Here is a 25765-nt window from a genome sequence, read left to right as displayed (position 1 = left end):
TGGCCTTGCGAACACGAAGTGATCCAGAATTAGGTGTGTATAAAAACTAAAAGTTCTACTCCAAGAAGTTGTTCTCTTCGCTATTCCGATAAATGGGTAGAATAGAGTTTTTCAGAATATACTTTTAATTGGGATTTTTTACTAATTTTCTGAGAATGTATACATGGAAACTTTAGTTCCATTTCGAGTCACAAACAATAATAGATAAATAAAATCTACATTGGAATTTTCGAATTTAGGGTTAACGTTCGGTGAGCCACCGGTATTTTTACGTTTGCTGCCGAGAATGACCGGAAAACATTAAATCTCAGAAAATGGGCGTAAAAACAGAAAACGTGTGTTAAGTAGTGCACGAATTTTTGGACATAGTACGTTTATAGCGGATGCAAATAGTCGTGTAGTGGACAAAGGGATTGGGTAGAGATTGAGCGGAGTTTTAAAAAGCCTATTCGTGGCTGAGTTTAGAACGATCTGAATCTATTTTGACCTGACATGATGCATGAAACGTATCAGGACATTATTATTTGCTCACCGAGCAGTCTGGATTTAAAAATACCTTCATTGTGATGTTACGCATCATGCAGCGTACTTTTGTTTATCCAATGAAAATATATTGACGACCTAAACCGGTGCAATGACTCAATCAAAATCGGCGGCTATAAAACACGCTGTTCTCAGGTCTTCAACACATCAGTTTTCAATCACTGCAAATCTCAGTCTCAAAAACGATGAAGTATCTTATTGTTACTGCCGTCTTCGTGGCGCTTTTCAGCGTTTGCCATGGCATTATATTCTCGGGTGGAGCAAGGAACCTCCTTGTGAAAGCTCTCACTCGCAACCTTAACAGGAGGAACTGTCAGGCTTGCAGAGACGTGGGTGGGGCTTACTGCAAAAATTTTGGCTGTACTGGGAAGTTTATGTACCTTTGCGCAAAAACCTGCGGAACATGCAAAAGCTGTGAAGAACTCGGCATCACCCCGGCAACGAGCAGCGCAGACAAGAAAGTCGTAGGCCGAGCGGCTGCCCTTGAGCCTCCTGGATGCGTACCAGGTTAAAATCTAACACACTTTTAAATATTGGTTTTGTATTCAGGTTTTAAGATAACCATTAAATTTTTCAATTATTTTTATCTTGCCTTGATCTTAGAAAATCGCAAGTCGAAACATTTGTATGTTGGCTGACATCTAAAGTTACAAAACCTTATCCAAATTTAATAGCGGTGTTGTTTTTGGCGTATTGTTTTTTATTATTTTTTAATTTTTAATATATTCTGTTGAAACTTAGCGTAAATTTATAAAATTACATTCAAAATGTAACCAGGAGTATTTTTTCTAACTTATTTCAATGTTGTTTGAAGGCTGCGCCGATCAGTTTCCCGATTTTTGTCCGATTTATTTGGAGGAGCAAAAGTGCGCCACCTACCAGTTCGTCTGCAAAAAATCTTGCGGGGTTTGCGTGCCTTGTACTAACACTGGAAGCAGTGGAGGAGGCCAGGACAGTCAGGGCACAGACGCCGGGGCTACGGCCGACACCAGCGGAGCCAGCGTAACCAGCGGAGCCAGCGGTGGAAAAGGAGGCGGCAGTGTCAAAACCAGCACTTCGACTGCACCGGCACGTCTCCCTTGCACTTTAGGTGGGTTTCATTTAAGACCAACCATTGTAGTATTTTTCTGCTATCTAACCACAAACGTAAACAAATACCTTTGTTTTGGATCTAGTTTGGACAGGGACAGGTACAAACAAAGTCATTGTTTTTGCAAATCTGTTTCTGTTGTTTTGCGACGATAAACTTATCTAGAAATGATTTGTTTTTGTAGATTGTCGCGATTCAAGACCGTCTTGTACAGCCTGGGGACTACAAGGTCACTGCAACCCACAAGGAGCTTACCCTGATACCATTGTAGCATGCCAGCAAACCTGCAAAGCATGCAGAAAATGTATTTTACCCCAGCCAGCCACAATCGTGAACCAAAACAATATGAACTAAAGACGCCCGAAACAGTATTATTTTGAAAATATTGTAATTTTCTGTACATACCATCAAAAAATATTGTTTCTGTGTCGTGTTTTTGTACATATGCGATTACACAAAAATATAAAGTGCGGGCCTTAATTGTGTGTGTGAAATGACTTATAAATAAAACATTTGTCCTGCTGATTTCAAATATTCTATAGTTCTTTGTGTCTGGGACTGGATATACTCAAACACTTCAACGATTTTGCACACCTCGTTGACGCGTTATGGTTCGTTGCGCACGGTTAGCACGTGACAAATACTACGTCATCCCCGGCTTAGTTGAATCGCTGCAAGGCAAGGAAAGTCGTGCGGCTGTAGGCATTTCGCTGTAGCTCAGTTTTTGCATTTGTCAACTGTAAGCAAGTGCAATGTATAGCAGGGTATTACGTGGTATGGGATCGGCTGCAAAACAAACGGTATGTAATGTATGCATTATCATTTACTCTCTAACGTGTCGCATAACTTACTAATTCAAATAGTTTAACCGTGTATAAACAACAGCAGTTACAGCTGTTTTGCTGCTCACGTACACGTTAAACTACGTGTTATGTGTGGACTAAACGCTATATGTTAAGTCATAACATGTCGCTCTATCTGACAGGTCAACAGGCGATCACTTATGGCACTTACCAGGCTCCTGGTTTTGTGGTGACCTGTGGTAACTTGATACGACTCTTCGATCAGCCATTGGCCTATTTTTAAACGTGCAGTAGTGGTGGGGAGTTGTGGGACTCACTAACAAAGTAAACATGTGTTCACGTTTGACAACCAAGTTATAACCGCACAACGTGATGTTTACATTAGGAACTAATTTGGTAGAGGCTATGTGAAAAATAGTGCCATGATAATAAAGTTTATCGCAAAATTAATACAATGCATACGTCGGTTCCAAAGAGTCGTATATTAGGTCTTGCAAAATAATTTAAACTAGAAAACGATTCATTATAGTCCATGTGATGCGCATTGAAGTGGTTTATAATGAATCGCAGAAAAAGAAGTTCATAAATGTGGCAACTAATTACGTTCTCATAATTTAGCAAACTAGTCAATAATAACATAATGCCACAACCCCCCGGGTTCGTGCTGTTTAGAGAATGAACAAGTTTCAAAAAGGGCGGCAGTCTATTTAGGCAAGTGCAGAAATCTAAGGATGACACAAAGCATTTTTTGCCGTCGAAAACCACAAACGAATTGACAACTAAACATGTACATTAACGTGATAACCATCATTTCAAGATTCACATGACCCGATGTAAGTCAACCGTAACGGCGCCTGTCTCCAATCGATTCTATTTGTTCAACTACTTCGAATACCCCGGAGACGTTGAGCTGTTCAAATCGGTTTGGCTGAAAGGAAGCGACTACGTTGCAAAACAGGAGCATTTTTTGGCCACTTATCTTCACAATTCAACTGACCCCAAGAACAAGTAAGCATACAAATCTTTGCGCAATGATTCTGCTGCTTATCCGTCAAAGAAATGCAATTCATGGCGCAAAAAAGATAAACGGTTTCCCAATTGATTGAGCGTGTTGCGCAGATATTGTTCGTTATAGCATTAAATTAAGCAAATTTCCGTCTTGTTTTCTTTTTGTAACTCATGTTGACATTTTAAACGAATTCGTATTTTCTGAAATCAATTAGGGACTACTTAGGTTCAAAAATAAAGTCCTTAGCTTACCCAAGGCTGGGTTATGTTGATTCGGTCAAACTCAAAACCGATTGTAATCAATCATCATAGTTTTGGGATTTCATGGTGCTAGAGACAAGTTGTGAAAAGCGTTTTTCGAATTCTGTCCTATACATCAACTTGCGCGACACACACCCTTGGAAGCAATATTGCTATTGAGTAAAACGGCCATAATAGCTGAGCGATAATCTTTCGCTTCGCTAAGTAGGCAAACAGGATTTCGCTCTCTGCAAACGTTTGGCCGCTTTTGCTTGATATTATAGAATCCTTATCAATGCTCTATCACCACGTGTTTCCTGTAGTATTGTTTGCACTGAAACACTGGCCCTAAAGTTAGAAAACAGATAATATTCCGAGCTGGCGATATCTAAAGTAAACTGTTAAAAACCTGCTACGGTAGTAAAAGAAGAGAAGATAAAAAAATCAGTTTGAACAAGCAAAAAGGCATATTTAGGCTTAAAAATTGTTTGCCACCATTTGTGTTTACATTTTTTTATTTCAATTTCCGTCAAGCGATCTTTAGTATACTCACGTTGTTTTTAATTCTTTAGCTATACGCTATATTTCGCTTATGGCCTTAATACAACAGAGAGTATTTGTTCAGATTTCCTTGGGTGAACTTTGCACTGACTGATTCAACCGACATATGTTTCTTCGGGAAGAAGGATGAATTTTGGGCGAATTATATGAAGGAAATTATGCAACACAACTACAAAGCCGCCCCTGGTAAACGGTTTGTGTAAACAGCCTACTAAGTTTTTCTAGCAAACAAACTGCATGAGATTGTATTGAAATGTGACAGTGTTAAATCCAAATCCAAGATGGGCATGTATTTTATGACTGAACTAACTAAGCAACATTTCAAGCTATGCTAATGATTCAAATCTTCTTCGAATGTAGGGCGAATTAAAGTGATAGTGTTTTTTTCGGCTAGGCTATATATAGGCTACAATGTAATTTGAAAGTCAAACAAACAACTGTTTTTACAAACGTTGTAATCACTTTATGTCCATAAGGTTTAGTTTGTCAGTAACAATAATTGTAAATAGTCTTTTTTTAAGCTGCTTTTCATGAGATCGGTTGCTACAACGAAAAAGATTTGTGCACTGATGACAAAGAGCGCCCAAGGGCACACAGATTTTTTCTCACTGGTTTAAAAGGTGAATAGCGAATGTTTTGTAAGTTTTTTAATGGTATTTTATCAACTCGTCAGTCCAGAGAATTTCTCATCAGTCCAGAAAATCTTTCTCTGATTTCAAAACGCAGGAAAAACAGTTGCAAGTGATGTAATGCCTGCTCAGGGTAAAACCAGTAAAACAAAACAATAGACGTTTCAAAAAGACCATTCCATTTTGTTTCAAAATGACCATTTCGGTAAATTGTTTTTACCTGAACTGTTGATATTTTCAGTTAAACAAAAAGCATATGTACCAATGTCACGATTGGTAGCATTCAAACAATCACAATCCGATGCAATACAGCAAACTTCGACGCTGCAACAATCCATTTGTCATTCCCTATCCAAAATTTGTCGAAATGATGAACTAGAAATTCAAACACAGTTGTATATAAGCATCCCCGAACAAACCACCAGTTGCTACATTCGTTGTACAAGTTCCATTGCTGCGCACGATTGCCACTTACTGATACGTGGCACAAACTTGCTTGCCCTAAACGTTGCCAAGATATTACATCACAATGTTTGTCGACTTTCCCCTTTTACCTATACCCGCATAAGAATGACAACAGCGTTGGTTTCATACTGCCTATATTCTGCTATCACATTGGACTGTACCTATAGCTTGTTTGGTGATAGTTTGGTAACTTGCTTAAAAAGTCTATTAACGTGTTGTGCTACAGCTTCTGAGAACATTAAAGATGAAGACATTGAGTCAAACTGGAAGGAATGGTCGGGATCAGATCTTCTGCATTCACAGAAAATGGCAGGAAACGTTGCAGTAGACACACATTTATACAAGGTAATGTCGGCAAAAAGTATGTTGAGGGTCCGTGGGTGTAGGACTGTAGGTAGTATGTTGCGCATGTCCTTGGTTATTAAAAGCCCTATTATTAAATAAGTTCATGCCAGCTAGTATAAACATTGACGTCCGCCAACACAAATTCTGGTATCCTTACAGGGGTGTGCAACATTTTTCGTCAGTGGGCCATATAACCAATTTCGGAGATCAAGCGAGGGCCATACATTTTTTTCATCTACACAATAAACTTCAAATTCTTCCAAAGCAACAATACATTTGTTTTCTATAACAATGTTTAGCTGCAACGCTGGATTTCACGACAAAATAATTATTTACTAGACAAGGGGAATTATTTCGTCACATTCGGTGTACGTGTAAACTGCTGTATGGCCCGCCGGTTAGAAAACGCTGGCTTAGCTGATACTTGTTACGTGTAGTATAGCAACTTAGAAGATTTACAAAAAACTAGTTGAAAATTTTGCCGAATTCCCTGAAGATTTGCATTTTTTCTGAGGGCCACACTAAATAGCTTGACGGGCCGTCTGTTGCACACCCCCGCTTTAAACGATCAGGATAAGATTTGTATGAGTAGAATTCAATTATGGATAAACCTCAGTTTAAGTTGTTAACGCTGATGAAATAGATTGAACGAAACATTCAGATGCTTCTGATGCAATAGTTTAGAAAGAGGAATTTTACAGAGGGAGTGATGCAAAAGACTGAAATCAGTTGTTGAATATCACCGCAGCATTTCTTAAAAACACAGGTATTTGACAAAACTGATGCAACAGTTCAGAAACAGGTATTCGATGAAGCTTATGTAACAGAGACTTGAAGAAGGCAGTCTGATGCAATGGTTAAGAAAGAAGATTTTCAAAGGGGACTGATGCAACACGTTGAAAACTATTGGTCGATATTAACTGGTGCAATAGATTTGAACGAAGCAGTCGCAGTCAAAAGGACTGGTGTAGTAGTTCAGAAAGAGGTATTTGAATGAAGCAGTCGAAAGGACTGACGGAATAGCTCAGAAAGAAGTATTTCAAACGTGGACTGATGCAACACGTTGAAAACTATTGGTCGATATATCTGGTGCAATAGATTTGAACGAAGCAGCCGTAGTCAAAAGGACTGGTGTAGTATAGTTCAGAAAGAGGTATTTCAAATGAGGACTGGTGCAAGAGTTTGAACGAAACAGTCGCAGTCAAAAGTACTGATGTAATAGTTTCAAAAAAGCGTATTTCAGATGGGGACTGATGCAAGAGGTTGAAAACTATTAATCGATAGAAATGATACAATAGTTTAAAAGCAGGTATATTCGATACATCCGATGTGATACTTAAGAAACATGTATTCGATAGAACTAATGTAATAATTGCATTTAAAACTATTCAATGATAGGATTGGTGTAGTAGTCTTCAATTGAACTTTCTGTACAACTACAGAAACCTAAATTCATAGGGTGGAAATACGTTGATGAAATAATGATCAGGCTGACGCAATGCGCTACCAATACATGCTTCTGTGGTAACCACACATGGGTTTTCATGATTTCATGATTGCATGAACAGCGGCGTGAAGAGGAGAGTTAGGGGCACGTGATAAGTCGCTGTAGACAAATGACACCACATGGTAACACTTGATGCAAACAAAAAACTTTCATAGCTTTGTGTGTACAACCTTAAAACCACTGGTGGGATTCAGCCTGTTCGCACCGGCTCTAAATTTTATGAGATCTGCGAACCGGTTAGCATTACTGGTTACTGTCAAAGGACTTTTTGTAACAGAACCGGCTAAAAAAATATGACTTTTGTGATAGAACCGGCTGAAAATTTGAATCCCACCACTGCGTAAAACAAACGTATGAAGTTTGGCGCAAGGGAAAATGTGTCCAATAACAGTGAAAGAGCAGAAAGTTTTAAACATTCTAGATTCCAAAAGGTTATGTTAACCACAAATATATACGTTTTAGCGCATCTTCATGGCACCCCTGTGGCGATACGTTGTTCGATCCGAGGTCACCGGAATGAGTGACGCCGAAGGTCACGTGATCGCCGACAAGCTTAACGCACGCTCGGGGATTCCTCCGGGCGTGGAGACGGTTACCGGCTTCTATCAAGTCGAAGTTGCCATCAAAGCGAAGAAGTGACAACCATTCGAAGGGTTATGTGATATTACAAGAGCGAACTGATCATGTCTAGTAGCGCAATACACATATTTAATTTAGCTGCTTTTACAACCTTATGGGTTTTATCAATTTGTAGCGCTACTCATTATGGCGAACTTGTTTTCTATTGGGTTTTATGCTTTTTTAAAAACAATAGTTCAAACATAAAATGTAACTGTGTAAGTGGTACTTACCCTACTTTCGCATGTTTATGATTTGTCGTATATGTTTTATAAACTGCCGCCTATTTTGTTACAAGTGCAAAAAATATTTTAAGCTGTGAGTAAAACACACACTCATTCAAATTATGTGGATCGTTACCTAAACCGAATGAAACCGTTTTTGTGTTGTTGTAGTACCTTAGCACGCATAGTTAGCTGCATCTTGTAACGTTTTCGTGCTGAAATTGTATTCAATCGAGATTTTTGCACAATGTTAGTCTTTAATGAAAAAATATTTTTTTAGTCTACAATGGAATGGTATGATAAAGTGAACTGGCAAATATAATAGTTTTAATTGTACATCACACAACCATAAGGAGAAAGAATGTGTTTCGTTGACTGTCTTAGTTCGTTTGATACAAGTAACATCTGTCAAAAGTTGTTTTAATATCTATCGAGCTATCGTTTTGTTGTATATGCTATTTTGCTTTATAGCCCATATAGGTAGTCAAAATGCATCATAAAATTTTCATTGTTTTTTAGATTCACTTTGGCATAGGTCGTATTACGTAAGAAAATCTTGGCTTGTTTTAAGTCTCGGTGCACGAATCGGTAAATTTGACACGAATCGGCAAGTCACAGACATTCAACATGGTAATTATTTTCAAATGCTTCTGTACATGTTTAAAGCTCTACATTTTGAATGTAAATTGTATGTAATTTATGAACTCGAAAATTCTGCACATAATCTGTTTTATTCGTATCAAGGCTATAGTCATTTTCTGTGTTGCCATAACACTATGTTGGCATTTGCGAAATCAAACCATGTTGGATTATGCAACAGTCACATAATCTGTTTTATTCGTATGAAGGCTATGTCACCGCTAGAGAGCCGTTATTTCATCGTTAATTTCTTTGAGCGAACCGACGACACGAAAATGCTGATTGAGAAGTGGGACGTGGCTGCAGTGTACTTAAAAGAAAAGGAGCATTTTCTAGCAACCTACCTCCATAGATCAAACGATCCTTCTGCGGTGTAAGTCGTTTCTACCCATCAAGCGCTGATCTAAGCAACTTCCCAGCTTTACTGACATACTAATAATGTGACAGAAAACTAAAAAACCATGTGACAAGAAGTTTCAAGTGAAAACACTAACTAAGTGGCTATATGTTTATTATTGTACAAAGAAAAGAAATTTCCTGCAGTCATAAAACAATGACCCTGAATCGGCGCAGTCCTTTTGCTTTTACTTGCAAGGAGATTTCATTCATAAGAAAGGTTTACAATAACACACAGTTATTTTTTCATCCCAAACCTTGCTATGTATAAACTGGTTCTAAATTTAGAACTAGTTCGGACGAGTAATCGGACGATATCTAAACGACAGGAACAATGATAATTCAGTAATATCACATTTCAAAAAACAAGGGGTAAAGATTTAATGCAAAGATTCATACACGACAGCGAGATAATACGCACAACCGCATACCCCTTTTTTGTACCCACAGGTAAAGCAAAACCCTTACGGTTGTCCAATCCTTTTTTTTAAACATTTTTCGGTTTTTGTAGATACCCGGTTACCAATTTTGCCGTGTTTGATTCCAATGACGTGTGTTGTTTTGGAAAACCGGATGTTGAATGGCGAAAATTAGCCAGCAGAGAAGGTCTAGGTGGAAAGTTTAATGCATTTCCATGTAAGTATATTCTACCGGCAAATTTCTAAACAACTACTTAATAACCCCTATTCGAAAACCATGTACAACTACAAGCCTAAAGGTTTTCATTGCAAATTGTAGCAATCCCATAGTTATGCTTTCGTTACTCTACAAGTTTCGCCACGTAAGTTACAAAATCACATTTAACACTTTACCGTTGTATTTAGCTTAGCCTGACCAAAGAAATATAGAAATGACACAATTTTTAGATCTGCCTTAGAAGATAAGGCATAGTTTTAAATCTCTTACGTACTTTTAGCCGGATACAGGGAAATAGCAAGCTACAACGGAAAAGATTTGAAACAAGACGACAAAGAGAGAAGCAAGGAACATCGATTTTTTATTACAGCGATCAAAGGCAAATGTTTAACTATTTTAAGCAAACTTCAAACTTCAATGTTAACCGATAAAAATACAACTTGCTAAACATAGTGTCCGAGGCGGTTTCAGATGAAGACTTTCAAAGCAACTGGAAGGAGTGGAGTGGATGTAACGTGTTACATAAGGAACTGGAGGGCAAATGTTCGATAGCAGACAGTCATCTATACCAGGTAAACATTGCTGTGACATTTACCATGGGTGAAAACTCAAACGCTGGTGCCTCTGATTGTATTAGACCTGCACTGCTTACCGGCTACGCAAACCTATATATATCCCAACGGTAATCGCCACCTCCAAAGTTGAAAGCACTGTTTCGGACTTAGGTCTGTTAAGATTAGGATGTTTAAGAATGTGACAAGTTTCTCTGAGTTTAAATACACTGCAAATTGGGTGTTTGTTTTGCGTGGTTCGAACTAACGAAAATCCCGCCTGCAACTACTTTCTGTTTTGTATCTGTATGTGGGCTAAGCGTCTAGGTTTGAAAAATAACCCGTCCATTGCATATGTAGCGCCATACACACAACAACAAAAATCAAAAATTATGCATATTTTCTTGGGTGCGATGCAGCGCATACGGCAAAAACATCAAATCTCACCAGAGAGTCAAAACAAACCCCAATTTCACTTATATACGTTTTCTGCTTAAAAAACAATACACCATTAAAATGACGAAACACTATTCTGATCAAAGAGTCCACATTACTGCTTGACATATAAAACTATACTCTTTTTAGCGGTTTCAAACGCCCCATCCACCTGTCTTTAAGTTTGTTACAAGGACTGAAGTGACGGGATTGGACGACGACACCGGTCACGTGATTGCAAAAGCAGCCAATGAGGGAGCAAAGGCGGCGGGCGTGGATACCTTTACTGCGTTTTACTCCGTCTATATTACTTACAAACAATAATAGTTCACCAAAGATCCTGCCAGTGTAATGTTGAAGCTTAACCCAGTGATAGTACCTCATCAGTTTTGTGTTTTGACGCGGTGTTGACTGTGCATTGACTAATACAGTATTCAACAACAAAAAACGTACGATTTGTGCTGTATAATTTAGTACACAGATTGTCAAGATTTGATCAGCTATAGTCGAATCACAGTACGCAAAGCACCGTTGCCTGTCTCGTATGCTGCACATGTCAGCTTCGTAACAGGAAACCGCCAGATTGACCAACATCAGTCAAGATGAATATAAATTCATAACTGGTATGCATAAGACGCTTCAGGGCTGATCACAGTTATGAATTTATTTTATAGCTATAACTAAAGTGGAAAATGAAGCTTTGGAATTTATTTCGGTCAATGCATTGTGTTTCTATCTTGACAAGCGGAATGTACTATTTCTACTGTTAGTAAATGTGCTTAGTAATCCCTTAACAAAACATCAAAGCAAATAAGGTCGTTTCCAAATTATACAATAATGTTTTTTGTCTTTGTTTGGAATGTACGTAAACCGATTTTAAAATCTAAAGCAGATATTTCTAATGCGTTGCTAAATTCGCAATGCTAAATAGAATGCCAAGTAGTTGCGACTTCACAAAAGTGGTTGGACTACTCTTGAAGGCCACACGAATGGGTTTTTTTTTTCAGATTGCACCAGTGAGCCACCACAATTTATTTCATAGAAGTGCACAAGTGGTTGGAATTCACCTAACTCGGATGGCATTCCCCACGACAAATGGCACGTTGAAAGCAAAAGCAAACAATACTTGCCTTCGGCGTGCACTACTTCCTCTTTTGCAAGACGGGGTTGCACGCAAGGCGCCAAGCAACATATTGTAAACCTGTATATGACTGCATACGTGTAATAACCAGTTTGTCATGTATTCAGCAGAATAAAATCGTGATTCAACACATACATACAGACATCAAACTGTTTTAATCAATAGGGAAAAACTGATTCTTTTAAAGAAGGGTTTTACGGTAAACATAGTTTCGCACCACTGAGTGGATAAATAATTACATTATTTAAAAAAATTTAAAGACAAATTTATTTAAACAGCGCTGCAAAACAAATAATTCTGCGATGTGGATACACAAATGCAACAACTTGCTTTACCCTCGTACATGTGACACCCCAGGGGTGGAATCAATTTCCACCGAAGCTGTTAAGGTTGCGTTTGTATCTGTTGCCCCGGAAACAAAAGTGGGAGATGTGGGCGGAGGCAAAGAACACGGTTTGCATGATCCGCACGACAGTGGACAAACATATTTGGTGTCGGGAAAGTTTTTCGATTTGCAATAGGTTTTCCAACCTGGGCAGTTTATCGGGTCCTTGTCGGCACAACCTTCAAATAAAAAGTCTTCTTAATTCAGGTTTAAAATGCGTTGTGTTTTTCGTTTTAGAGTAGTGTTAGTCAGTGGCAGAATAAGCTACTTGCTTTGATTTGTGGTTAACAGAATTGAGTGTTTAAGGTCAAATGGGGTCACGAAAGCAATTTGACAACTGTAGAACGTCTTTAGTATTTTCGTTAAGTAACGTACATTGGGCAAAATCGTATCATGGTTAAAGCCCCATTAATTTTTGAATTGTCAAACCCAGTAAATCCTTGGATAAGTTAGGTGCACAAGACACGGACGTAAATAGTGGCTTTTATAAAAACCAAATTGCCAAGGATGTAGAATAAAACGTACTCATTTCATTAAACAGACGTTTCGACAACAACAATTGTCATCATCAGTGAACATATAATGTACATAAAATGAGTACGTTTTATTTTACATCCTTGGTAATTTGGTTTTTATTAAACCTTGGATAAGTATTTTGACAAAATGGCCGACAAAGCCTATTGCGGGTATTATATGTTCTGCTCTTGACTTACTCAATGTACAAGGTGTAGGCGGCGGTGGTAGTTTGCAACAAGCGCCACAAGTTGCTTTGCATTCATTTCTAAAGTTGTGGCACAAAAGTGGATCCTTTAAGCGCAGAAGTGCACAAGTTGATATTGTGTCCGCACAGGGGCCTGAAAATTGTAAATTGCAATAAAAATGTCCTGAGTAGACGAAACTTATAATACGCCATAACCTAAGTGTGGTATATTGTACAAAGACTTTGGTCACTGAGGGTATTTAAAATAAAGTTAGATTGTTGATTTGCTGGTTTGAATATCAAATCACTGCGTTTACATAAAAATTATCCAATTTTTTTCAAGCATTATCTGTGCCAATTCTGCTGTTAGCAAGCAACAAATGATAAAAATTTTATAACTCATAACTTATGAGCTCATGAGTCATAAGTAATGCAAAAGACGATTCACCAAATATACAAATGCCAACTAATTTAAATTGTTTATTGAATAGCTTACCGAACACACACGGAACTGGGCAGGGCATGCACAGTTTACATGACAACGGACACATAAGTTTAAAGAACAAGTTCCCACAAAATTGTGTCGCCAAGCAAAGCTTTGGATTCCGATCAACGCACAGTTTATCTGCAAGAAAAATTAGACGACGTAAGTACGTGTTCGCAAAATAAACAACGTCTTTGATTTGCGGAAACGGACAATAAGATAACTAATAGGCTATACTAAATCACAAAATTATTTATAGTGTAAGGCTTTAAAGATTAAAAAAAATCAAAAATTCGGTTCAAAAATAGGAAAAAACAATTGTCAGCTTCTCTTAACCTCACAGGATTTGTTTGCAGCTATGAAATTACATTTAGAAATGCAATCGTTTGCCGCCGTAAGTCATAAGATCAGTCACCAATATGTTAAACAGTTTTTTCAACTTACTGCATGCGTTGCAGCTTGCAAAAAATGCAAAAGCAACAGAAACTGCAAATAGGCATTTAACCAACGTGGACTTCATTCTTTTCGTCTTCTTGCCTTGAAAAGCTTCTGCAATTAGCAATGAGCAGGTATGGAGGTAAGGACCCAATCACCGGGGTTATATACCCCGCTTCAGACAATTCCAGTTCCTCAAAACGAATTACATCAAATCTATTTGTGGTTTTGAAAACGAACACTTTTGAACTCGGCCTTTGTGTCGCCGACTTTCTCCCGACCGCAAGATTGTGCGGTACTTTCCGTGGCTGCCCATACTTACGAAGGATAGGTTACGCATTGTTTGGCACATGATCATGATTACATTTGTGACGGCGCAAAAAAGAAGTACAAAATTAGAGGCAATGCCATGACGTTGCGGTAGCCGCAAAAAACGAGCTTTGTAAACCAAATGGTTTGAAGAACGAAACGGTTTTGGAACCGCCGGGCTGACATTGCGCAATCGTCTGTTTTAATTACCGGCTTGGTGATTGTTTGTCGTTTGTTAGGTAGCGGCACCCGCAAAATCTAAATACAGGCGCCAACGGAACGCTTTCTCCATAATCAAAGCAGCTTCCCATGTCAGGAAAAAAGGGATTTAAATACGAAACTAGGCCATCCGTCGTTTTTGAAGTAAAAGACATACACACACCACATTCATCCTCTGTACGAAAAGGGTAAAGGATACAGCGAAAAATCCAAAATGTGTTTTTGATCAATAACATTGAACTCCGATGATGTAAGATTGTTATTCTAAATATACCGACGGTCAAAGAAGCAACTTGTTTTACTATTTCAACGTATTAAAATACTCCATTCATGATGACATAAGCATTGCTAAATGTTGTCAATCGGTATTACAAGCACTTCTTTTGGTCATCCGTAAACAAATGTTGTCACCAGTATTCAAAAATAGTCTTCAAAGGCACACGTTTTTGCTGACCTAACCTAAATTAAGGTAATTATACAAAGGGGAATTTGTCAAATTCAAACCTCAAAGAAAGATGTTAATTGTTGTTCGCATAATTGACCACAACACGAATTGACGCGGTTGTCGCGTGTCGTGGCTTTTAAAGAAACTCTGTAAGGACTTCAAAACCACCTAAGGCCGTTTAGTGAATAATAGAATGAGTCAAAATGAATTTGCATTCATTTTCCGACGTGCAATACACCTTCCTGCCACACGAGCAGATGCTGACATGGCGTTCCCCATATTCCTTACGCCTGGGATTTCGTGTAGGCAAAATACGTGGGCTTGGAAGGCTGACGATAAAGTATGCAAATGTACTTTAAAGTTATATAAGCTTGCCCCAATCCAACGTTTTGTTATCTTCTATCAACGACAACAACGGACAAAAGATGAAAATACAAGTAGCAGCAACGGTCGTGGTTCTTCTGGCCTACATCAAGTCAACCAATTGTTTTCTACAAACTGGATGCAGTAAGTAGACATGTTTTTTCTAAAAAATATACAAAAAAATATTTATTTGTTTTCCAACTTCAGAGTCGACTTGTCGCGATCGTTATCCAGTAATTTGTTCCCGATCCAAATCCAAATGCGGAACTCTGATTGGCAAGGTATTTTGTCCACTCACCTGCAACATGTGCAAATGGTGCCCAGTTGAAAATCCACCTTGTCTTTTTAGTAAGTACGGCTAAGAACGTTTAAGGTCAACTCCTATATATAAGCTATTGTTGCCAGGTATAATATCGAGTTTATAGAGCTCTTTAATTCCTATACTTCTCAAAAAACATGCGGTCGTTTTGCTCGAGTTATTGTTTGTGCTATAGTTTGACATAAATTATTGACAACTGGATTAAAACATTTTAAAACGGTTTTAATTTTCAGATGGCACATGTTTTGATGCAAATCCAACAATATGCTTCTCAGTGAAACAGAAAGGATTGTGTCATGCTACTGCTGAAGCAACGTGTCGTAAGACCTGCGGCTATTGCCACGACTGCGATATACTCCCTGAAGATCCTAACGCATGTGACCCAAGTAAAGAATGACTAACAAAAACATTTATTAGATACTTTTTTTTTACTTTCTTTTTGTTAGTACCTGTTTTTTCTTTTTTCCCTTTGCCTTTCATGTCTGCAAATCTTCCATACATGTTACTTACTGTTTAATAATAGTGTTCTTTTGGCATCTTCATTAGAGAGTAATATAAAATGGAAAAACTTTGTTTTAACAGCATGCCAGGACACTAAGCCTGCCTGTCCGTCGTGGAAGGAATACTGCGCAGAAGACAGCGAATATAAATCTGTTCCCTATATATGTCCGAAGACTTGCGGAAAATGCAAAGGCTGTGAATTGCCCCCGTCCGCTCCTGAGCAGCAGTCAGATAACGTAGCTGGCGATGTTGTAACAACAGACGAGGAAAGGTCGCTTCTTGCACAAAGTGACGATGAAGATGAACCGGAACTGATGGATTCCGCCGTGGAACAAAGGGCTGAAGATTATTAGGATGGAGTTTGTGAATGCACTTACATAAAAGATGTTTCAATCTTGTACATAAACAATTACTCATAAAATATTTACTGATAAAAAAATTAGTCATCACCTTGTGTACAGTCACCATTGTTTTAAATGTCATTTTTTGTAAGAGGGGCAATACGTTTTTTTTGCAATGGATTGTTTGTCTGTTAAAGACAGTTTGATTGATGATATGCGTATGCGATGAAGATGTAATCGCACGAATAAAACGAATCAAATCACTGGTACATATTGTTTAAAATCCAAGGCAATCTAGTTGACTGGCAAAAAACAAAAAAGGCGTTTTTTAAATCCTTATCGTCGTAGAAAACCATACGAATTAGCACACAAATTGTCCATGACCCAAGACAATACAATCGGAATTACTCATTTGACTGTGTGGTTTTTCCACATAACCCACAAATGTATATCAGCTGTTGCTGCCAGGCATATGATAAATCTTATAGAGCTCTTCTTTCATCAGCGTTAATAACGCATGCGCGTAGAGCGTAATCAAAACGTCAGTGTATCGAAATACAATTACCAGAAAAGCTCTAAAAGGTCCACAAATGTATGCTCAAACTATTCGGACTTTACTGATTTCCCATATATGTGTATACTCTTTCCTGATTAACGCAACTGCATTGCGGCCGATGAGCACATATGTCACAAGTCCTTATCTTTTTTCACATAAACATCATACAAAACGTAGACACCGCAATACTGTTACATTCATGAACCTCAAAGCGCCTATTTACATTTCTACGAAAACAACGGATGTTGATGTAATAATTATAGAGACATGCTAGCCTGTTTTCATAACAAGCAGCACAGTAAAAAGGTTAAGATTACACAAAAAGGCAACAACAAAAGCCAACGGAAAACAAAGATAATAAAACCTTTGATGGACCAGTTTTCTTAACCCTTAGGAAGCACACTACTTTAACTGAAGTCCAAGGAAGAGCAGATTCCAAAGGCAGATTCAAAGAAACGTAAAAAGTGCGTGGAGCTATTCAAGAAACTGCGTGCTTAAACATGAAAGTACTAAAGCATAATTGTTGTGTGCAGAGCCAGCATAAATAAAACCTAATTACGTTCCCAAGCCTGAAACACCCAAACACTCTTTATAATCGGAACCATAAAACCATTTATTCAAAGAATCCACAATACGTGGCCCCTCTGGCCGCTGGTACGAAGGTATATGTTTGTACTTTGCTTTGTAATCTGGGTTGTACACATTGTCGACGTTAATACCGTGCAATATACGACAAAGCTGACAAAAGCCGGTAACCCGATCTCGCTCTTTTACTTCTTTTCCATCAGTTTTCATCCAGTTTAAGTACTCTTTGTAAGCGCTGTCATTTTTATCGAGATAATTCAAATATTCAGCCAAATGTCGCGGAGTAGGAAAATCCCCAGCGTAAATGAAAGATTTCGGCGAAGGTGCGATTGTTTCGTAATCGCGTTTCGGGGGTCCAAGGACCACAGGCACCACGCCATTTTGCAAACTATTGACCCAAAACTTTTCCGTGATATAATCCCTGCAGTGCCAGGCATTCTCGAAAGCCAAATAAAATTTGAAATTGTGATTTCTAAAAATTTTTGCCGGATTGTGAAAGCACTTTCCGCCTAATATAACATCCAAGCCGGCTTTAATGAGCTCCATGGCGTATTTTTTTCTTGCCACTGCGTGTTTTGTTGCGTGACAATTAGAAGCTACCCACAATGCAACTTTAGATTTGTTCTTCACCCACGTGTCCAATTCGGCGTCACTAAAAGGAAGGTCCTTTCGGAAAGAACGGAGTTGTTGATGGGTTCCGTATGGACTATAGACATCAGAATCTCTTCTGCAAGATGTCAGAATTAGAACTGTCAAGTATGTTGTTTATATGAGTTATGTAATGAGAGAGACGGGGAACGGTAGTGTCATAGGCCAATTAAAAACAACAAGAACATAGGCATAGCAAAATACGGATTTACACATTACCTGTAGGACATGGTTAGGTTATAAAAGTCATCAGACCCCTTTAGATCCATCTTTCTCAAGTGGTAAAGAGCCACAGGGCCCTCTCCGGTACGCCATACATAGTGCTGGTCCTTCCGTCTGCACATACAAAAACTTCATCAAAAGTCATCAATGTGCATTAAGAAGTCACACTTTGCTTAATGTTCGGTAAGAAGCGGTTTTACAAGCCAGAGTTGAAAGTAGGGCCAGGCTTTTTGGGTTGGGTCGTTATGTCTCATCGGATAATGTAATTCTCGCACTTAATTAGGGATTTGCAAACAATTTACAGGTTTGGGACTTTGGTTCTGCTAACAACTCCGGTCAAGCAAACGCAAAATTTGAGTCCAAACAACAACCATGAGGGACCTTGTTTGTGGCGCGATTTCCTTGATCGGGTCATTAAAATTAAACACCAGTGCCTTTGTGCTTGAATTTTCCACCTGTGAACAAAACATAAGCTCTCGACAATTGTGTACAAAATACAGGTTTGCAAGCAATTTATCAAGAGTTTGTGAAAGCCCAATCCGCTGTACAAACTGAACTAGGCTCATAACTTACTTTTGACTTGTCAAGTGAAACCTCGCAGTTTCCACAGTGGTGCGGCAACTCCATAGCATTTATTGCGTTCCAATGTTTTGGGTACATCACAATAATTGTCAACTGGAATTTAAATAAAGTGTTGTACAAAAATAGGCAATAATGACAAAAGAGACGTTCTCCCAAGTAAGCTTTTAGCGCCCCCTCGCCTAACGTTTTTCCCATTCCGTTGTCTACCCACAGTGCGTCAAATTCGCTATTTTGTAAGGTCCTGTCACATGACGCTTTATAAAACGCCGTTCTGCAGCGAGTTAAGCATTCTTTTACGAAGCGAAATAAACTCGTGTTAGAACACGCAACTGCAACAAAACCATAACATATCGGACGGCCTGACATTGTCGAAGGTACCGGTGGATATTTTAAAAGCCCCTAAACGATTTAATACAAAAGTTACATAGGCTTTCGCTGTCAATAGTTGTGTTATATGTTTGTTAGTCTTCAAACGTCAAAGATAACAGACCTAGAACAAAATAGTTTTACCTTTCCACTAGATCGCGCTAGCGCAGCTTTTAATTCACGATCTGTTATGTCAATAGCTTCTTCAGATTTTGGTGTCATTCTAAGAGTAGGTGGTCCCTGAAGAAAATGCTTCCCCGTCACAAGATGAGCGACGATGTTCTGTTTAAAAGTTCATGTGGATACGCATTGTCATGTAATGTATTTGACCTAATAGTAAATTCCCTCGCAATAGACCAGCTACACCTCAACTTTAAACGGTTTAACGCAAAACAAGTTTTATTCTCACCTGGTCCAAGATACGAAGAACGAACACAATCAACGCAACACTCAATGCTATGACTGTTAAACTTAGAATGCGCATGTTTCTAGCAGTAAGCGAAGCAGTCACACGTAACTTTAAATCACTAGAAACGTCCATAGTAGTTAACTGGAAAATGAATTCATACGACAAGTAGTTTTTTTCTACTTCAATGTGAAGAATCCTTATGATATAGTAAACCCCAAGCCCGCTTACTAGTAAGCCTATAAAGAAAGAACAAGATTATCATTTCAGTAAGCTAATCATCATTAATATATTTATTCAACATATCATGTGCTACCTTTATTTTAAGTCCACACTGCCTATCAGATATCTATTATCTGTTTTAAGCTGACAATCTGACTTTTGGTCGATTGGGCCCTTCGGTACAAAAACTCGTTGTTCACTCTTCATATATCAGCAATATCCATAAAAGCGACTTGCCTTAAGTGACTATTTGCACCTAAAAACTGAACTGTTAAAACAAACGGTTGTGATTTTCCAAGCTGTACACGCAAGAGAATTGTTCGCCGTTAAATAATCTTGCTGTTTCCAAACATATATACACAACAGAACCTTATGCTGGTTTCGTACCCACCAAACGAACTAAGGCATTTAGGAAAACTGCTTAGATTTGTTTTCCAGGTAACCTGTCTGTGTCAAAACTAGTGTACTTTGTTTTTCGTACTATGTTAAATCGTCGCCAACGTATCACAAAAAGCTTAGACGTCGTTTGTTTTACGGTTAAACGTTAACATGTAGCGTTGGCTTTGATGGCGTCTATGTTTACTCCAGACACCACAAGAAATGGCAATGTCAATGCCTCGGTTATTGCTGGATCCTCCTACTGTCTGCTTGAAACTGTTAAACGCTATCTGAGACACGAAGCCGAACACAGTTGAATTCTTGAATAAGTACGACAACATATATCGCTTTCACAGTGAAATTCTGATCCAGTATGAACACTGAACCAGGGAAACAGACCGAGTTGTAGAAACTAAATACAAAAGTAAGTTTGCGGCAAACGCGAAATGTAGCCAAAGAACTCTATAACCGTGGAATGTATAGAGGCAAACGTGAAATGTAGCCAAAAAACTCTTTATAGGTAACGGAGCATAGCTTTTACTCTGGCAGTAATTGCTAACTCATCAAGTTGCTGACTTAGGCAATAATTGCTGACTCAGTAAATTGCCGAGCAATTGCCATAGTAAAAGCCTATGCTCCGTTGCGCCACCTTTCGGACATTGGCAGGCATGTCTTCCTCTGTTAGCAGATTTTCCCTTTTCATAGTTTTTTTCGAGTTCTTTGATGTAGCACATATGACTGATTTCACAAAACCTTCGTCTTATCCGATATCGAAAAATCGTTGTTTTTTTCAGTCTAAAAATGATATTAATGTTTGCTGAAACTTTGCTTGTATGTTGACTGAAACAGGCATACAAAGTTTAGTTAAGCAAAGGGTAGTGTATTAAGTTGTGACAGTTTTACATTAACCTTTACGAAACTTTTTGAAGGCTTTTTTATGGCATGCAATTGGCCTAGTTCGAAGTTTATAAATGGGCAACATCTAGTCATGCGATTGGCGTTAATATATATGCTAATCATAAATCATGCTTTGCACACGTATATTCTGGCTAATAAGAGGACACACTTATCAGGAACTCAGTGGTGTGTTTGTTCGTTGTTGGAGTGGAGTGTTTAATATTAAAAATTGTAAAAGCAGAATTGCACATATTACCTACAATTAACAGTTACTTGCAAGTCAGGAAAAGGACTCACTCATCTTAGAAGCAAATGAGTTAGAAGGGTACTATGTCTTTGTTTCAAATAGCACATGATCTCTAAGCAGACAGGTGCTTGATATTTTGACCTAAATCTATTCCCAGTGCACCTATGTATGCGTCACGAGTTACGTCTTTTGTTCAGTTTCCTGATTAACGCAAACACGTATTGCATTGCGGCCGATGAGCGGATATGTCACAAGTCCTTTATGGCTAATTTTCCGAGATACATTTAACTGGAACGTAGACATAGCAACACAGTTACATTGGTTAACTTTAAAACGCCTATTTACATTTTTTTCGAAAGCAATGGATGTTTGATGTGATAATTATAGTGACATGCTAACCTGTTTTCATAAAAACACCACAGTAAAAAAGTAAGATTGCATAGAAAAGGCAACAACAAAAGTCAACGGAAAACAAAGTCAATGAAATCTGCGACCAGTTTGTTCTTAACCCTTAGGAAACACACTAATTTAACTGAAGTCTAAGGAAGAGTATCTAATAAACGTCGGCATGCGAATCACTAAAAGCCGACTCAAAGAAATGCATGGAGCCAGAGTACAAGAAACTGCGTGCTTTAAACATAAAAGTACTAAAGCATAATTGTTGTGTGCAGAGCCAGCATAATAATTAAACCCAATTACGTTTCCAAACCTGAAACACCCAAACACTCTTTATAATCGGAACCATAAAACCATTCATTTAAAGAATACACAATACGTGGACCCTCTGGCCGCTGGTACAGAGGTATATGTTTGTACTTTGCTTTGTAATCTGGGTTGTACACATTGTCGACGTTAATACCGTGCAATATACGACAAAGCTGGCAAAAGCCGGTAACCCGATCTCGCTCTTTTACTTCTTTTCTGTCAGTTTTCATCCAGTTTAAGTACTCTTTGTAAGCGCTGTCATTTTTATCGAGATAATTCAAATATTCAGCCAAATGTCGCGGAGTAGGAAAATCCCCAGCGTAAATAAAAGATTTCGGCGAAGGTGCGATTGTTTCGTAGTCGCGTTTCGGGGGTCCAAGGACCACAGGCACCACGCCACTTCGGAGGCCACTGTGCCAAAACTTTTCAGTGATATAATCCCTGCAGTGCCAGGCATTCTCAAAAGCCAAATAAAATTTGAATTTGTGATTTCTAAAATTTGCTGCCGAGTTTTGAAAGCACTTTCCGCCTAATTCAACATCCAAGCCGGCTTTTATAAGTTCCATGACGTAGTCCTTTCTTGCCACTGCGTGTTTTGTCGCGTGACAATTAGAAGCTACCCACAATGCAACTTTAGATTTGCTCTTAACCCACGTATCCAATTCGGCGTCACTAAATGGAAGGTCCTTTCGATAAGAACGGAGTTGTTGATGGGTTCCGTATGGACTATAGACATCAGAATCTCTTCTGCAAGATGTCAGAATCAACAGTTTCAAGTATGTTGTTTACATGGGTTGTGTATAATGAGAGAGATGGGAAACGATACTGACTTAGGTCCATTAAAAAAACATGTTGTACTTTACAATAGCAAAATTCAGATTTAGACATTACCTGTAGGACATGGTTAGGTTAAAAAAGTCATCAAACCCCTTTAGATCCATCTTTCTTAAGTGGTAAAGAGCCACAGGGCTCTCTGCAGTAATCCACACATAATACTGATCCCTCCGTCTGCACATACAAAACTTTAAAGGATTTTTTAAAGTCATCCATGTACTTTTAGAAGTCACGAATTGCTTAATTTTCGGTAAGAAGCGGTTGTACAAGACAGAGTTGAAAGTAGGGCCGGGCTTTTTGGGTTGAATTTCGGAGTGTATAAAAAACACGTGATTGAAAATTGACTTTGACAAATTTTTGGGGGGCCGTTATAGCTACCCGGTTAGTGTAATTCTCGCACTTAATTTGGGCTTTGCTGAAAAAATGCAGGTTCAAGACATTACGTAATACGTGTCGGATCTGCTAACAACTCTGTTAAGCAAACGCAAAATTTGAACACCAACAACAACAACAATGTGGGACCTTGTTTGTGGCGCGATTTCTTTGATCGGGTCATTAAAATTAAACACCAGTGCCTTTGTGCTTGGATTTTCCACCTGCGAACATAAAATAAGCTGTTGACAATTGTGTACAAAATGAAGATTAGCAAGCATATTTATTAAGAATGTATGAAAGGCCAATCAGGTGTCTCAACTAAAGTATACTTCCAACTTACTTTTGACTTGTCAAGTGAAACCTCGCAGTTTCCACAGTGGTACGGCAACCTCATAACATTGTTTGCGTCCCAACGCTCTGGATACATCAGAAGAATAGTCAACTGGAATTAAGTAAAAGTGTAAACTTGTACACAAATACCAAAGAATCACAAAAGAAACTCTTTCCCAAGTTAACTTTTAGCGCCCCCTCGACTAACGTTTTTCCCATTCCGGTTTCTACTCACAGTGCGCCAAATTTGCTATTTTGTTAGCTCCTGTCACTTAACGCTTTATGTAATGGTGTTCTGTAGCGAGTTCATCCACTATCCAATGTGCCCTTCACTAATTGAGCGCCATGCGGCTTTAACGTTGCGCTGCTATTTCCGGTTTAGTGATTGCAATAGTGTGGTTAAGTGGCTAGGCATTCTGTCACAAAGCGAAATAAACTCGTGTTAAAATACGCAACTGCAACAAAACCAAAACATCTCGGGCGATCGGACATTGTCGAAGGTATAGGCTGCCGGTGGATACTTTAAAACCCCCCTAAACGAATCAATACAAAAGACCTTTGCTGTGAATAGTTGAGTAATATGTTTGTTAGTTTTCGAGCGTCAATGATAACACCTCTAAAACAATATGGCAAGTGCTGTGTTTCAGGTAAGCATCAATAGAAAACAACTTTTAACAGCATAAGGGGTTGTTGCATTACTGTGTGGCCAATCACAACTTTACCTTTTCATTAGATCGAGCTAGCGCAGCTTTTAATTCACGATCCGTTATATCAATAGCTTCTTCAGATTTCCGCGACATCCTAAGAATAGGTGGTCCCTGAAGAAAATGCAAATTACTTCCCCGTCATATAAGATAAAGGATACGCATTGTCTCGCAATGCATCTAACACAAAAGAAAATTACCTTGCAGTGTATAAGCTACACCTCAACTTTAAAAGGTTTGATCGCAAAACAAGTGCTATTCTCACCTGGTCCAACATAAGAAAAACGAACACAATCAACGCAACGTTCAATACTATGACTGTGAAATTTAGATTGCGAATTTTCCTAGCAGTAAGTAAAGCCGCCACTCGTAACTTTAAATCACTCGGAGCGTCCATAGTCCTTGAAAATGTAAGCAGACAACAAGTAGTTTTTTTCTGCTTTTAGGTAAAGAATTCTTATAAACATGTAGTAAACCTAGACTCCACTTACTACTAAGGCTATATGAAGGAAGAACATGATTATTATAGTAAGCTGCATGATTAATAATAACAACCTATTTGATCATTACATCAACATATCCTGGACTACCTTTAAATTAAGTCCACACTTATGGGCGCCGGCACGTAGGGCCAAGCGGAGGCACTTGCCCCCCTTTGGAGTTTCAAAGTAGGCCTACCGCAAAACGCTATTGCTCTAATAAGGAAGTTGATGGTAAGCAAATGTCTAAACAAGCGACTTTAACGACGTCTGCTTTGTTTACTTATCTGGTGTTGTTTCCATAGCCTCTGTCGTTTTTATGCTTTTTGAACGGACAAAATGGTTCATAGTTGCGTGACTGTGCGGGGATTTTTCATCGTTGACTCAAATCCACTGCATTATTTTATGCCAGGTGTTTACATAATTACTTGATATAGTAATCTATCCCTGCAAGTGTGTATTTGTCAAAATTTGACCTTCTCTGGAAACATTTCTGCCGGCGCCCATGTCCACACTGCTTATCTACTAGGCTATCTGTTTTTAGCTGACTATCTAGAACTTTTAGCCGATCGCGGCCTTCGTCAGAATAACTTATTGGTTAGTCTGCATACAATGACAATATCCATGAAAACGAGTTGCCTTTAGTGACCACTTGCATCAAAAAACTAAACTGTTCGAACGAAGGGTTGTGATTTTCCTAGCTGTACACGCAAGAAAATCAATCGCCGTTAAATAATCTTGCAGTTCACAACCATATAGCCTACACAAAACAGAGCATGGCGCTGTCCGTGTCTATCAAACGAACAATCGTTTTAAGAAAACTGCCGGCGTACATTTGTTTTTCGGATGACGCGTTATTGTCCATGTCAAAACTATTGTCCTGTGTTATCGTACCGT

The 25765-nt window shown here is 38.6% G+C and overlaps 6 protein-coding genes across 7 annotated transcripts; 3 read left to right on the top strand and 3 right to left on the bottom strand.

The window, feature by feature from the left end:
• The first annotated feature begins 408 nt into the window (after nucleotides 1-408).
• On the top strand, nucleotides 409-2144 carry LOC145218931 (uncharacterized). The gene is made up of 3 exons (XM_080086340.1): nucleotides 409-1050; nucleotides 1358-1633; nucleotides 1818-2144. Exons 1-3 carry the CDS (start codon nucleotides 729-731, stop codon nucleotides 1985-1987), a joined length of 768 nt encoding a protein of 255 aa, XP_079942466.1. The 5' UTR covers nucleotides 409-728; the 3' UTR covers nucleotides 1988-2144.
• A 149-nt stretch (nucleotides 2145-2293) lies between these two features.
• Nucleotides 2294-11150, top strand: LOC145219896 (uncharacterized). The gene is made up of 12 exons (XM_080087198.1): nucleotides 2294-2433; nucleotides 3254-3444; nucleotides 4310-4431; nucleotides 4767-4865; nucleotides 5566-5684; nucleotides 7654-7826; nucleotides 8603-8663; nucleotides 8882-9045; nucleotides 9580-9704; nucleotides 9985-10083; nucleotides 10158-10276; nucleotides 10841-11150. Exons 1-12 carry the CDS (start codon nucleotides 2386-2388, stop codon nucleotides 11012-11014), a joined length of 1494 nt encoding a protein of 497 aa, XP_079943324.1. The 5' UTR covers nucleotides 2294-2385; the 3' UTR covers nucleotides 11015-11150.
• Nucleotides 11151-11910: 760 nt separating this feature from the next.
• On the bottom strand, nucleotides 11911-14412 carry LOC145220087 (uncharacterized). Its single transcript, XM_080087380.1, has 4 exons — nucleotides 13845-14412; nucleotides 13413-13541; nucleotides 12930-13070; nucleotides 11911-12395 (listed from the first exon to the last, which is right to left on the bottom strand). The coding sequence occupies exons 1-4, from the start codon at nucleotides 13918-13920 to the stop codon at nucleotides 12163-12165; spliced, it is 579 nt and encodes a 192-aa protein (XP_079943506.1). The 5' UTR covers nucleotides 13921-14412; the 3' UTR covers nucleotides 11911-12162.
• A 466-nt stretch (nucleotides 14413-14878) lies between these two features.
• LOC145220086 (uncharacterized) lies at nucleotides 14879-16595 on the top strand. Its single transcript, XM_080087379.1, has 4 exons — nucleotides 14879-15315; nucleotides 15379-15519; nucleotides 15724-15876; nucleotides 16073-16595. Exons 1-4 carry the CDS (start codon nucleotides 15234-15236, stop codon nucleotides 16342-16344), a joined length of 648 nt encoding a protein of 215 aa, XP_079943505.1. The 5' UTR covers nucleotides 14879-15233; the 3' UTR covers nucleotides 16345-16595.
• A 420-nt stretch (nucleotides 16596-17015) lies between these two features.
• On the bottom strand, nucleotides 17016-21222 carry LOC145217713 (3-galactosyl-N-acetylglucosaminide 4-alpha-L-fucosyltransferase FUT3-like). The gene is made up of 6 exons (XM_080085048.1): nucleotides 19701-21222; nucleotides 19436-19531; nucleotides 18917-19018; nucleotides 18725-18798; nucleotides 18341-18457; nucleotides 17016-18200 (listed from the first exon to the last, which is right to left on the bottom strand). The coding sequence occupies exons 1-6, from the start codon at nucleotides 19830-19832 to the stop codon at nucleotides 17444-17446; spliced, it is 1278 nt and encodes a 425-aa protein (XP_079941174.1). The 5' UTR covers nucleotides 19833-21222; the 3' UTR covers nucleotides 17016-17443.
• A 541-nt stretch (nucleotides 21223-21763) lies between these two features.
• LOC145217712 (3-galactosyl-N-acetylglucosaminide 4-alpha-L-fucosyltransferase FUT3-like) lies at nucleotides 21764-25765 on the bottom strand. 2 transcript variants are annotated; one of them, XM_080085046.1, is made up of 6 exons: nucleotides 24655-25765; nucleotides 24408-24503; nucleotides 23696-23797; nucleotides 23503-23576; nucleotides 23038-23154; nucleotides 21764-22893 (listed from the first exon to the last, which is right to left on the bottom strand). In XM_080085046.1, exons 1-6 carry the CDS (start codon nucleotides 24784-24786, stop codon nucleotides 22137-22139), a joined length of 1278 nt encoding a protein of 425 aa, XP_079941172.1. In that variant the 5' UTR covers nucleotides 24787-25765; the 3' UTR covers nucleotides 21764-22136. The 2 variants fall into 2 exon arrangements, with proteins under 2 accessions (XP_079941172.1, XP_079941173.1); XM_080085047.1 differs by lacking the exon at nucleotides 24655-25765 and adding an exon at nucleotides 24590-24652.

Source organism: Phallusia mammillata, chromosome 3 (genome assembly GCF_965637545.1).
Source record: "Phallusia mammillata chromosome 3, kaPhaMamm4.hap1.1, whole genome shotgun sequence".
In the NCBI taxonomy this organism is placed as follows: Eukaryota; Metazoa; Chordata; class Ascidiacea; order Phlebobranchia; family Ascidiidae; genus Phallusia; species Phallusia mammillata.
The sequence above is the reverse complement of the archived record's forward strand: the minus strand, read 5'-3'. Positions and strand labels throughout refer to the sequence as shown.